General features: G+C 37.5%; 1 protein-coding gene across 1 annotated transcript in view; it reads right to left on the reverse strand.

The window, feature by feature from the left end:
• The window catches only part of slc15a2 (solute carrier family 15 member 2), a 49,527-nt gene extending 47,026 nt beyond the window's left edge, over positions 1–2,501 (reverse strand). Inside the window, exon 1 of the mRNA XM_079562693.1 lies at positions 2,278–2,501. Coding sequence (XP_079418819.1) covers positions 2,278–2,286 — 9 coding nt within the window. The 5' untranslated portion in view covers positions 2,287–2,501. The remainder of the gene's footprint in view (positions 1–2,277) is intronic.
• Between the last annotated feature and the right edge of the window lie 11,266 nt (positions 2,502–13,767).

Genomic DNA, 13,767 nt, shown 5'->3' on the forward strand with positions numbered 1-13,767 from the left:
GCACTGATATGAAATGGCTGTGGTTCTGTGTTGGTTTCTTTTTTTCTTTCATTTCACAACGGAAATCAAGCTATTGCATTGTATGTGTTTGTGTCATATTAAACCAACAACAAAATACTATTTAACGTGTAATACAAATTTAAAAATATCCACTTACGCCTGAAAATACCTCCATTTCTCATCAGTACAAACAAAACAAGCTCTTCTGCTACTTCCTTAGAATCTTTTAAGGCGACACTGCGGGTGAATAGGGAGATCTTTGCTGTGGATCACACACTGACATAGACATGAGAACAACATTAAAATAACTCCTTTTATGCCTAAAAATGCCCCAATTTTACTATATTTCTAGCAACTGAATCTGAATAATGGATAGAGCCAGGTTTAAATTAATGTATGTAAGAGGATTTTTGATATCTGAAAGAGATTAGATGCAAGTTAGCCATTTTATACTCACTACTGCCACCTCAGGTCATACACGTAACTGCACCTTCTATATGAAGCTCGTGCATGACAGCACTTCTGACCCGAATTAACACCTTTTTGAGTGAGGATTTTAGAGGCAGTTGTGGTGAACAGGTCTGGGCTCATTCTACACATTAGGACATGGCTGGAACATGTAGGGGGAGGAAAATACTTAGTTTAAACAGTTTCAAACTCCGCATAGTCCCTTTAAACTGATTTTTAGTTGAAAAATCTGTAAAAGTGTAAATTGTGCCTTGTTTTTGACATTCAAAACTCAATAAATCAGGCTTGCAATTAGATATTACCAAATCCCTCAGAAGAAAACCTTCCATGTATTGTTAAAGGTGCGTATTTGATGAGATCAGAAAATATAGTGACATCTCAAAAAGTTAAGCGATGTAAGGGGACACAGAGGGACAATCTTAAAGGTGCCTTATGCAACTTTTTATGTGAAAAAAGTTGTGCGTATCGGATACTCTCACCAGAAAACCAACAAAAGAATTGATCCTGGAGCGTTGCAGAGACCACTGTGATGGAAAGTAAAGGCGCCATGCTGACCACTCATACAGCCTCATACAACTTTTTTTTCACATAAAAAATTGCATGATGTACCTTTAATCTCTCAACTCCCGCCTGAACCGAGAGGATGTTTTTCCTCACGTTATCAGATTCTTTTCCATCATTTTTTTGTTGGGCATAAAACTCATTTTTGTAACTTTTTTTTTTCTTTTTTTTTTAAATTTGTTCTCACATTTTTGTCTTTTTTTTTTCTTTTTTTTTATAAATTTTGTGTACATTTTCTTTGTCAAATTTTAATCACATTTTTGTCTTTTTTTTTGTCAAATTTTTGTCATTTTTGTTTCTTTTTTTGTCATTTTTTGTAATTTTTTTGTAATTTTTTTGTCACATTTTTGTCATTTTTTTGTCACATTTTTGTCATTTTTGTTTCTTTTTTTGTCATTTTTTGTCATTTTTTTTTAATTTTTTTTGTCACATTTTTGTCATTTTTTTGTCACATTTTTATCATTTTTTTGTCAAATTTTTTTCATTTTTTTGTCTTTTTTTTGTCAAATTTTTTGTCATTTTTTTGTCTTTTTTTTTCTTTTTTTGTCACATTTTTGTCATTTTTTTGTCACATTTTTATCATTTTTTCGTCACATTTAAAAAAAAAAAATTAAATATTTTTTTCTTTTTTTTGTCTTTTTTTTGGTCATTTTTTGGTCATTTTGTCGTCCATTTTTCGTCAATTTCTTGTGACATTTTTGTGACATTTTTCCCACTTTTTCACCCATTCCATCATTGTTTTCGTCTCAGTTCTTTCGCTTTTTTCCCACCTTTCATCCAGAAGCTTTCGGACTGGGGTCAAGCCAAACTGGAGAAAACGTGCTCGGTTCAGGTGGGAATTAAGGGGTTAAGATCGTCCCTCTGTGTCCCCCTCACACCGCTTAACCGTGTCCATCTGGAATCCAGGGAAACTCTCCCCAGACTCGGACGTGGCTCCTGCGGGGGGAAGGATGCGCCTGTTGCATCAGCTTCAACTGCGGATCTCCCCTCTGCCCTCTACCCAGAAATCCAACTCACGTTCACCATCAAACTTCACGAACACAAACAAACAAGTCAAGCTCTAATGATCGCGCCAGGAACACCTCGTACGCGCTTTGCTGTGCAGCCAGAAAAAGTTCAAAACGCCAGAAAACCTCGATGTCACGCGCGCAGCTCCCTTCGCGGCGCAAGCAGACGCTATAAAACTTGCTAAACTGGCCGTAGCGAAAGAGAAAAGTCCTCCAAAAAGCATGCATTGAGTGACTTTACCCCAGGCATGGTGTCGTCGCTCCTCCGCTGCAGAACACGGCGCTTCACGCTGACGTTTCCCGACCACAGAATGAGCCCGAACGCGCAGCTGCGGTCACTTATCCCTACGCGTAAAAGTTAAAGTTACTCTTCCACTGGATGCTGGGAGTATTTTCCGGTGGAGTGACGCGGTGTGGCAGCAGAGCGCCGTTATAGTCGTGCTGCGGGAGTCGCCTCTGGTCGGACAATAGCGCTGTTGTTGAGCCGGAGTGACCGCGGGCCCAGTGGAGGAGGTGGGTCGGGGCTGTGCGTAAAGTGGTTAAAAATGCGCGTCACTGTCACTGATGATAAAAGAAAAAAAAGGGAGGATTTACCGGCTGTTTGTCGTGCGTGGATGCATTTGTCACAGATAAAGGTTATCTGCTTTAGAGGTTTATTGTGTAAGTCACGTAATATTACAGTGACTTATTATAACTTGTGTTGATAAACGCTTTAACCCAGCCTTATACCAGAGCATTTTCTGCAGTTTTATAAAAAGTGTTTTTGTTGCTTTTTTTGTTGTGTTTTTTGTTTATTTGGTGAGACAGTCCATGTTAACCCTTTAATAGTTTGCTCAACCGTTTAGTAGAGCAAACTTTATTGATGAGCAGCAAACTCTGGGGAAAAAAAGTGACAAATAGCCCCGGTCTCCCCTCTGTTCATTAACCCTTTAATGTTATCCCCACAACCATTAAAGAAAACAAAAAGTATTTTATTTTATTAAAAACTTGATCTAAACCAGTCTAAAGTTGATCTAACCAGTCCAAACTTGATCTATACCAGTCTAAACTTGATTTAGACCAGTCCGAGCTACTTGTGTGAAGTTAGCCCCCCCCCATAGTGTCCGATTTGCTTCAAAATGGTGTCATTCATTTGTGCACATAAAATTAGCGTTTGTGCTCACTTCGTTTTTGAGATATTGATCATTGATTGGTAATTGGCTCGGGTCTGGGTCCTGGTTTGATCTTTGTTCAGGTCTTGGTCTGGTCTTGGTTTGGTTCTTAGTCTTGATCTTTGTTCGGGTCTTGGTTCGGGTCTTGGTTCGGGTCTTGGTCTGGTTTGGTCTGGCACAAACGAATGACACCATTTTGAAGCAAATCGGACACTATGGGGGGGGGGCTAACTTCACACAAGTCAGATACTTGTATAGTTTAGCTAAAAACAATTGCTTGATAAATAAAAGTCTTCATAATAAGTGTCTTTTACCCATAAATCTTACATAAACGCTGGGATTAAAGCGACGTGACTCTCAGTGTTCTGAGTGGGATGTTCTTTTGTAGCACAGACCAGTGGGATCATTAGACGTATTTTTATGTGCCCACTGTTCGGGTCTTGGTCTAGTCTTTGTCTGGTCTTGGTTCGAGTTTTGGTCTAGTCTCAGTTCGGGTCTTGGTCTGGTTCTTAGTTGTGGTCTTGGTCCAGTCTTGGTTTGGGTCTTGGTCCAGTCTTGGTTTGGGTCTTGGTCCAGTCTTGGTTTGGGTCTTGGTCTTTGCTTAGTTGTAGTCTGGGTTGTGGTTCGGATCTTGGTCTGGGTCTTGGTTTTAGTCTGGTTCTTGGTTCGGATCTTGGTTTTAGTCGTTAGTTGAAAACTGCTGAAAATCAGGAAAAAGACGTACGTTTAATAAAAGATAAAGAACATGAAAACCAATTATTGATGCGGAAGGATCCACAGTCGATCAATACCTCAAAAACGAAGTGAGCACAAACGCTATTTTGTGCACAAACGAAGTACAGACGATTGACACCATTTTTAAGCAAATCGGACACTATGGGGGGGCTAACTTCACACAAGTGTCCGAACTTGATCTAACCAGTCCAAACTTGATCTAAACCAGCATAAACCAGTCCAAACTAGTCCAACCCTTACCTAAACTGGATGTTTTGAGTATTACACTCTAGAGAATGGTCGGGATCGGCAGAATTGGAAACAACATTCAGAAAATCCCACAAGAGTCAGACCTGCATTAAATTAAAGCTTGACTTGAAGAAAACCTCACTCTCTTTCCATAAATACTTATTAACTGTCAAACAAAATCGACTGTGACAATGTGACAATTTTGTTTAAGGCACAAACAACTCTCATTACAGAAATAACCCAAACCTTCAAGTTTGGGAAAAGGCATAAAAACAATTCAAATGTGTCCAGTCCAAATGGGAAAATTACTATTGGAAGAGAAGAGAAACACCAGTACAGACATTATACCTCAGTACCAGCAGACAGCGCCCTCTAGTGTGGCAATGTGGCAAATTACCCCGGCATATCTCTTTACAAATAAAATTACACCTGGAAACAAAAAAAACAACCCTAATCTCCACAGTCGGACCTGCAGACTTCTGATTTTCCGCCTTGGACTGAACTGTATTTTGAAGGGTTTTTTCAGAGGGTTTTTAAAACATCTTAACAGTCTGAGGTTTGAATTTCAGAAAACAAGACAAAAATTTGATCCGTTTTTACAGATTTTTCCACTAATAAATTGTAAAACTCGGTAAGATCGATATCCAGAATCCCCTCTGAGTCTTTGTAACTAATATGTCACAAAATAAAACCACACATTTAAATCTGTCTCTCCATTACTCAGATTTCATACCCGAAAATATGGGACATTTTTATAAGAAAACATAAAATGACAGAAAACTTTCAGCACATTTTCCCTCATATTTATGCCAGTATAATCTACAGCAAACATCTCTTTAATAGCACATGATTCTAAATTGGATCTTTTCATAGTCAAACAGAGGTGGGTACTTAATTTACTCAAACTGATATTTCTACATTGTATAAATATCAGTTTGAGGTATATAGGAATGTCCTAGTCCTATATACCTCAGGGCGGTTATTAAAGCACTTATATTAAAGCACTTATAAGGTCAGGTTGTTCATCAGTCCACCCTGAAACTAAATGAGGAGCTTAATCCCTTAACTCCCACCTGAACCGAGCACATTTTCTCCGGCTTTACCCCAATCCAAAAGTTTCTGGAAAAAAGGTGTGAAAATAGCAACAAAACTGAGACGAAAACAAGGATGAACATGTGAATAAAGTGAGAAAAAATGGATGAAAAAGTGCCAAAAATTGACAAAAAATTGACACAAAAACGACAAAAATTGACAAAAAATTGACCAAAAAGTGAGAAAAATTGGACGAAAAATTGCGATAAAATGGACGAAAAAGTGACCAAAAAAATGACTAAAAAGTGATAAGAATTCGTCAAAAAAAAATCGAAAAATTTGACAAAAATGAGACGACTGCCCAACAAAAAAAGTGATGAAAAAAATCTGATGATGTGAGGAAAAAGATCAATTTAGTTTTGTAGGTCTTAGCTTTCAAATGAGGCGTTACACTGGCCTACAGGATTTGGGTAAAGCTGAACTGGAGAAAATGCTCCCGGTTCAGGCGGGAGTTAAGAGGTTAAAGGGGTTAGTTGCAAGTTGGCCATTTTATACTCACTACTGCCACCTCAGGTCTTAAGTGTAACTGCAGCTTCTATATTAAGCTCGTGCATGACGGCACTTCTGACCCGAAGTAACAGCTTTCTGAGCGACTTTAGAGGCAGTTGTGGTGAACAGGTTTGAGCTCATTTTACACATCAGGACATGGCTGGAACATGTACTTAGTTTTAACATGTTTAACCTCTTAACTCCCGCCTGAACCGAGAGGATCTTTTTCCTCACATCATCTGATTTTTTTTCCATCATTTTTTGTTGGGTGTTCAACTAATTTTTGTCACTTTTTCATCCATTTTTCGTCACTTTTTTGTCACATTTCCATCATTGTTTTCGTCTCAGTTCGTCGCTATTTTCACAGCTTTTTTCCAAAAGCTTTTGGATTGGGGTAAAGCCAAACTGGAGAAAATGTGCTCAGTTCAGGTAAGGGGTTAAACTCCGTATAGTCCCTTTAAGTCATAAAATCAAAGTGCGTTACAGCGAGTGGACAATTGTTTATAATGTCTTTGTGAATTGTCTTACATTTGTATGTCTTGTCTCTATTCTGTGTTGATTTGGAGCTGCTGAACTGCAAATCAAATTTCAGATCCTCTGACAATAAAGTGTCCGTCCGTCAGTCCGTCCATCCATCTATTTATTATCTATCTGTCTGTCTGTCTATCCATTATCTATCTGTCTGTCTGTAATAAAGTTTCAGTCCGGTCTTAGAGTCCCAAGTCCTGACTGTAACTTACCGGGACCAGGGACGTCTCCGTTCTCCAGCCTGTCTCTGTGGAGTTATGGACAATCAGGGTTGAGGTGACGTCAGCCCCTCCGAGGGCCACCAACCACTCACTCACTGCATTCAAACCAGGAAACCAGTGGACAGCAAGGCCCCATCCAGGTGGGAATCGAACCCAGGACCTCCTAGCTGTGAAGCACAACCGCTAACCACTGTGCCACCATGAACCACATTAGATATTCATGTCAGCATCTACCGCAAACACTTCAAAGACAATACATTTCTAAATTTGCTCTTTTCACAGTCAAATTATTAAAATGTAGCTAAGCGGTAGCGGTAATAAATACAAAAGTGTATTTAATGAACCTAATAAAATAAACCCTGACTTATGTTCTCCAGTTCAGCTTTACCCAAATCTAAAAGCTTCAAAAAGTGTCAAAATAGCAACAGAAATGAAGCGAAAACAAGGATGAAAATGCAACAAAAATGTGGGGGAAAAAACAGCAAAAAAAGTGACGGCAACTCAGCAACAACGTGAGGAAACAGATCCATTTAGATGAGTTTTGTAGGTCTTAGCTTTCAAATGAGGCGTAAAGCTGACCTGGGGAAAATGCACTCGGTTAACCTCTTAACCCCCGCCTGAACCGAGAGGATCTTTTCCCTCACGTCATCAGATTTTTTTTCCATCCATTTTGGGGGGGTATTCAACTCATTTTTGTAACTTTTTTGGTCATTTTTTTGGTCACATTTTTGTATTTATTTTTTAAAAAATTTTCGTCACAGTTTGTAATTTTTTTTAATCAAATTTTTGTCACATTTTTGTCAAATTTTTGTCATTTTTTCGTCACATTTTTGACATTTTTTCGTCATTTTTTTTGTCATTTTTTGTCACAGTTTGTAATTATTTGTATCAAATTTTTGACATTTTTTTGTAATTTATTTGTCACATTTTTTCGTCAATTTTTTTGTCAATTTCTTGTCATTTTTTTGTCACATTTTTTGTCATTTTTTCATCCATTTTTTTATCAAATCTGTCATTTTTTTTGTCACATTTTTTATCATTTTTTTGTCAATTTTTTATCACATTTTTGTCATTTTTTTGTCAATTTTTTATCATTTTTTCATCATTTTTTTATCAAATCTTTGTCATTTTTTTGTCACATTTTTGTCATTTTTTGTCAATTTTTTATCAATTTTTTGTCATTTTTTGTCATATTTTAGTCATTTTTAGTCACATTTTTGTCATTTTTTTGTCAATTTTTTATCAATTTTTTGTCATTTTTTGTCATATTTTAGTCATTTTTTTGTCACATTTTTGTAATTTTTTGGTAATTTTTTTGTCAATTTCTTGTGACATTTTTGCCACTTTTCCATCAATTTTTCTCACTTTTTTGTCACATTTCCATCATTGTTTTCGTCTCAGTTCTGTCACTATTTTCACACCTTTTTCCCAGAAGCTTTCGCACTGGGGTAAAGCCAAACTGGAGAAAACGTGCTCGGTTCAGGTGGGAGTTAAGGGGTTAACTGACACTGACGTAGTTCATACAAAACCAGTAATTACCTCGCGCTGCTGCAGGTTCAGTGTTTTCGCCTGGTGACCACTAGATGGCAGCATTGGTCCGTTTATGTTACGGATGTTACGCCTGATTGAACATCAGCTTTGTGAAAATGTGCTTATTCTAAATGATTAATGCATTAAATCATCAGCATCATTGTGCAATTTAACACTGATATTTGTATGAAACTTGTTTTCTTAATATGTTCTATTGAGCTGCACAGGAAACAAGATTCATTTTAATTTTCATTCATTTATTGGTTCAGTTTTGGTTATTTTCCACAGTCTACGTATAAGTCTAGCCAACATGGTTTAAACAGTTGCTCGGGTAAGTTACTTTCTGACATTATGTAACTCTTTTCATTCTTTGTAAAACAGGAAATTCCACTGAGCTCCATCTGCTAAGTTTCTCCAGGGCTTTGACCAGAGGCTTTTTCTGTCTCAACACACTTTGCCATGACTGGAATGGTGTTAATGAACAACTGTTTGTAGAAGTCTGTCTGTCACTGTTGCCCAAACGTGAACTAGTTTATGACAAATTCAATCACATCAGCTAAAAAAAAGGAGGATAAAGGATTAAGTGCCAGTTTAAAATCAGTGAAGGCTGTCCGATAATCTGACAATAACAAAGACATAGTGGTTGTGATATTTTTACACATGACCATTCCAGACGTGCACGGAGCGGACTGGGGCTGAAAAACGGCCCTGGACTCTGACCAGCCGGACCCAAATTAGCGTAAATGCGACACTTCCACAAAGACATATTTTAACCTCTTACCCCCCGTCTTAGCCCCTTAACTCCCACCTGAAATGTGACCAAAAAAAGTGAGAAAACATTGATGAAAAAGTGGAAAAAATGTCACAAAAATATCACAAGAAATTGACAAAAAATGGTTGAAAAAATGACAAACGTTTGACAAAAAAAAATGACAAAAATGTGATAAAATGTGACAAACGTTTGACAAAAAAATGACAAAAATGTGATGAAAAATTGACAAAAAAATGACAAAAATGTGATGAAAAATTGACAAAAAAATGACAAAAATGTGATGAAAAATTGACAAAAAAATGACAAAAATGTGACAAAAAATTGACAAAAAAATGACAAAAGTTTGACAAAAAACTGACAAAAATGTGACAAAAAAATGACAAAAATGTGATGAAAAATGGACGAAAAAATGACAAAAATGTGATAAAATATTGACAAAAAATGACAAAAATGTGATAAAAAATTGACAAAAAAATGACAAAAGTTTGACAAAAAACGGACAAAAAACTAACTAAAATGTGACAAAAAAATGACAAAAATGTGATAAAAAATTGACAAAAAATTACAAAAATGTGATAAAAAATTTACCCCAAAAAATGACAAAAATGAGTTGAATACCCAACAAAAAAATGATGGAAAAAAAATCTGATAACGTGAGGAAAAAGATCCTCTCGGTTCAGGCGGGAGTTAAGAGGTTCCCCCAGGTCAGCTGTACCCAAGTCTAGAAGCTTCTTGACTGAAGAGCAACGCCTCATTTGAAAACGATTGACTGCAAGTTTTTGTCACGTTGTTGCTGCATTTTTGTCATGTTTTTGTTGTACATTTTTTGGTCACTTTTTCTGGCTTTTTCATTGCCTTGTCATCTGGTTTTCGTCACTTTTTCTTGGCTTTTTTGTTGCTTTTTTAGATTGCTTTGTTGTGTTTTTTTTTATCTCTTTTGTCATGTTTTGTTGTTTTGTTGTTTTGTGTTTTTGTCACGTTTTATTTATTTTTTTGGTCACATTTTTATTCTGTCTTCATCCTCATTTTCAGCGCAATTTCCGTGCTTTTCTATTAAGTTTTTAGATTTGGGTAAAGCTCGATTAAGGAGAAAACTGAGAGGCCAGACCAGTGGCCCGAGAGCCAGTGGCCCTTCTGTGCTCTTCCAGAATGCAGGACATATGGCCAGTCCGCCCCTGGACGTGCAGAATAGGACGACCTCCCTCTAATTAGACTTATAAACGCTGAAAATAGGGCTGGGCGATTCTAGAGAAAAATATGTATATACCCAATTACATTTTTTACAATTGTACAATTTTTGGTTTAAAAGAAAAAAACAATAAATGTCTCTAAAAGTCTCTTGCTCATTCCTGTGCAGAGTTATGATTTTATTTTACAACCAGAATGCTCACTCCAGCCACTAGGGGGCAGATTAAATAAGAATAAAAGGAAAGAGTTCCACAGGTGTCCAGCAGAGGGCGCTGACATAAGAAGAAATCAGGATATAAACAACACATTGGCTGCATCTGAAACCATCAGATTGTCGCCTCTAAGCTCTAACACTAGTAACTAACTCCTGAACCTTTCATGGATCGACTGTTAGACCTGTGCAGTTCGGGAACTAGAGCTTCAGCTGCATTTTGAACAATCCGTCCGTCCTTAAACAGGGGAAAGGGAAGTGACATCACCAACAGCTGTTTTTCTTCTTCTTTAAAGTTATTGGTGAAGTGCAGGCCAAACAAAAGTGCATGTCGCCCCCTAGTGTCCAACAACAACATAGTGTCCAAACAAAGACATTTAAGGAGAAAAATAAATCCAAATGATCCAAACATTTCCCTTTAGTCTTATTTTATTTCAACAGCGGTTTCTTAAAGCTACAGCAGCAAATGATCCATGTGGCTTAAGTTTCTACTAAATGAAAACAAAAGCATTTAATCTGTTTCCTGAGTTTACTCTTTAAAGGAATAGGCCACCGTTTTTACACACTGAGATATGTTCTTACCTGAGCTTTGACGAGTTCTTTAGCGTTAGCATTTAGCCTCTCCCTCTCTCCTCTATAGCTCCAAAACAGGTCAAGATAGAAGCTACCAAGCTCTTCCACGTTTTCCCTATTTAAATATGGTTACGTGAAGTGTTCCACTACAAAGTATAATTACACACAATTAAACAATGTGGATTTTCTAAGCGGATAAAAGGGGGAACTATATTGTAAGACGTAATAATACCAGGAATAGTTTGGCATCTGCACAGTAATCTTCACTTTACTGCGCGGATGCCAAACTTGGTAGCTTTTATCTTGACCTGTTTTGGAGCTATAGAGGAGAGAGGGAGAGGCTAAATGCTAACGCCGTCTGCGCTGTGTTTACGTGACTGAAGGCACGGGGGAAGATCAGACAGGTCCTAAAGAACTCGTCAAAGCTCAGGTAAGAACATATCTCAGTATTTATTATACGGCTCTTCACAGCGTAAGTAGAAGCTCCGTTGATTTGAATGGGATTTCCCAACGTTCTCCCGGTCATTATTTTCTGATAAAGGACCTCTGAAAAAAATAACTCCGCTGCCAATGGCACTGGAGTTGGTGCTTTCATATCACTCCGCACGTACGTAGTAGCGACACTATCTGTCCCGTCACTGAGAGAGAAGTCGGGGAATCACTCGTGAAGTTAGCGTGAGTCCGACTTTGAACTTACCCAGAGATTCACCACCATTCCTCCAACTGCACCTTCAGCTAAGTAGCTAGGCTAGCTGCTAGCCTTGCTGCTTCAAACTTTTGGGAACTATTTGTCGTGGAAGTCATTAAATAAACCTTTCGACCTTCATAAAAGTGTACGAAGTTTATGTTGTGTGTGTTCAGTTGCAAATGGCCGAATAATAAGCGGATAATGTATAGAACGCTGGTCATTATCGGGAAAATAAGCACCTTCAGGGCGAAACAAGACCCTCCACTTCGCGTCGGGGTCCGGTTCGCCCTGAAGGTACTTATTTTCCCGATAATGACCAGCGTTCTATACATTATCCCTTACGTAAAACGGTGGCCTGTTCCTTTAAGGATCGCGGTTTCCAGGTACATCGTTTGAGGGGACATTCGGCGCATTAACCTCTTGTGACAGTGGTTACGTCACTTCAGACAGAAACACCTGAAAGCACATATTGTTTCTAGGTTTGGTGGCCTCAACTTTGTTTTAGGTTGTAATTATAATGTAGATAAACTCCCAGAAAAACTATCGTTATTCCACAAACAAGTGTTATTAGCATGGACCTTCATATATAAACATAATTTCTCACCTCATAAATATACAATTTGGAAAAATGAAAACATTCTGTATAAAAATAAATCGCTATATTTTAATAATTGGATAGAGAAACAGATTGTCTTGGTAACTCTACTGTAACAGCAGTGGGCAATTGATGTCTTACTCTGAATTGTTAACGTACTAACAACAATCTTCATGCTCATTTTAAAAAGTAATAATCTTAAAGGGAGCAGATGCAAGTTGGTCATGTTTATGCTCACTACTGCCACCTCAGGTCTTACGCGTAACTGCAGGTTCTATCTACCTCAGGTCTGGGCTCATTCTACACATTAGGACATGACTGGAACATGTGGGGGGAGGACAAGACTAAACTTTAACATTTTTAAACTCCACATAGTCACTTTAAGGAAAAAAATCTCAAAATGCTGTCATTGTATTTAGATTTTCTTTCTAAATCTTTATGGATATTTGTCAGTAGTTATATATGACACTTGTGAAAGTAAACTTATGTGATCTGGTTATGAAAAAAAACATATAACATAACATAGTCCTGGCAGGAAAAGAATCTACTTTCACCCCTGAGTCCACAGTAGAGACTTAAGCTACATTCATTAAGCTTTAAAACACATAGATAGACATATTAGTGTTATATTTGCTGTCTGCACTGCAAAAAGTGGATTCTAAGCAAGTAAAAAATGTCTTACTTTAAGAAATAAGTTCTTATTTTTTCCCTAAAAAGCAATAATGTCTCACTGAGCAAACTTTTCTTGAGAAAAAAATTCTTATTTTAGGAAATAAAATCTAGTCATTTCTAAGATAAATTTACTAAAAACATGATAATTTTTCTTGTAACAAGAAAGAAAAACTTTTTGAATCTTCTTCAGTTTTAGACAAAGAATATTTTTTTCTTATTTTAAGAAAAAATAAGATAAAAACTCATAATGTAAGAACTGATTCTCACAGAGAGATAATACATTCCATTCTTTAAAGTGGGCGGCTCGGTGGCACAGCGGTTAGAGCCTCAGCTTCACAGCTCGAAGGTCCCGGGTTCGATTCCCACCAGGACGGGGCCTTTCTGTGTGGAGCATGTTCTCCCCGTGTCTGCCACTAAAAACATGTACAATAGGTGAATCCTCCAGCAGGTGATTCTGACCATCAGCCTGGCTCCACATCATGGAGGCGGGTCTCCGGCCGCGGCAATATTTACCTTAAATATTAGTATTTATTAAGAACATTTTGCTCAAACATGTGAGTAATTTAGAATATTTTACTTAAATCAAACAACATTTAAGTAAAATACCCACAATTTTTTCACGTTTTCATGTTTTCCTTAAATGATTCCATTTTCTGAGGACATTTTGCTTAATTCTAGCTATTTATTTGCTTAAATTTAGTGTTTCTTTCCTGTTTTATGATTAGAAAAATATTCTAGAAATAAGAATTCTTAGCAAGAAAAAAATGCTGACCCCATTGGCGGAATGTTTTCCTTAAAACAAGATAAAATGTCTTATTTTAAGATAGTTTTCCTTGTTTTTAGTCGGGTACTTTTTGCAGTTTGGGAGCTACGATTACGCCTCACATATTCACACAACGCTGGAAATATTGTCAGTCCACGTATAAAGTTCCTTCGGTGGAACCCCAGACCTCTAGGGGGCACCAGTGCTGTGTGTGTGGAGAAGCTTGAGTCTGAGCTGCCGTGGGGAAACTCCAGGTCTTTGAGTTCTCGTGGGCACAGTGTGGATGCCGGCGCCG

This window comes from Gobius niger, assembly GCF_951799975.1.
Source record: "Gobius niger genome assembly, chromosome: 9".
NCBI lineage: Eukaryota > Metazoa > Chordata > Actinopteri > Gobiiformes > Gobiidae > Gobius > Gobius niger.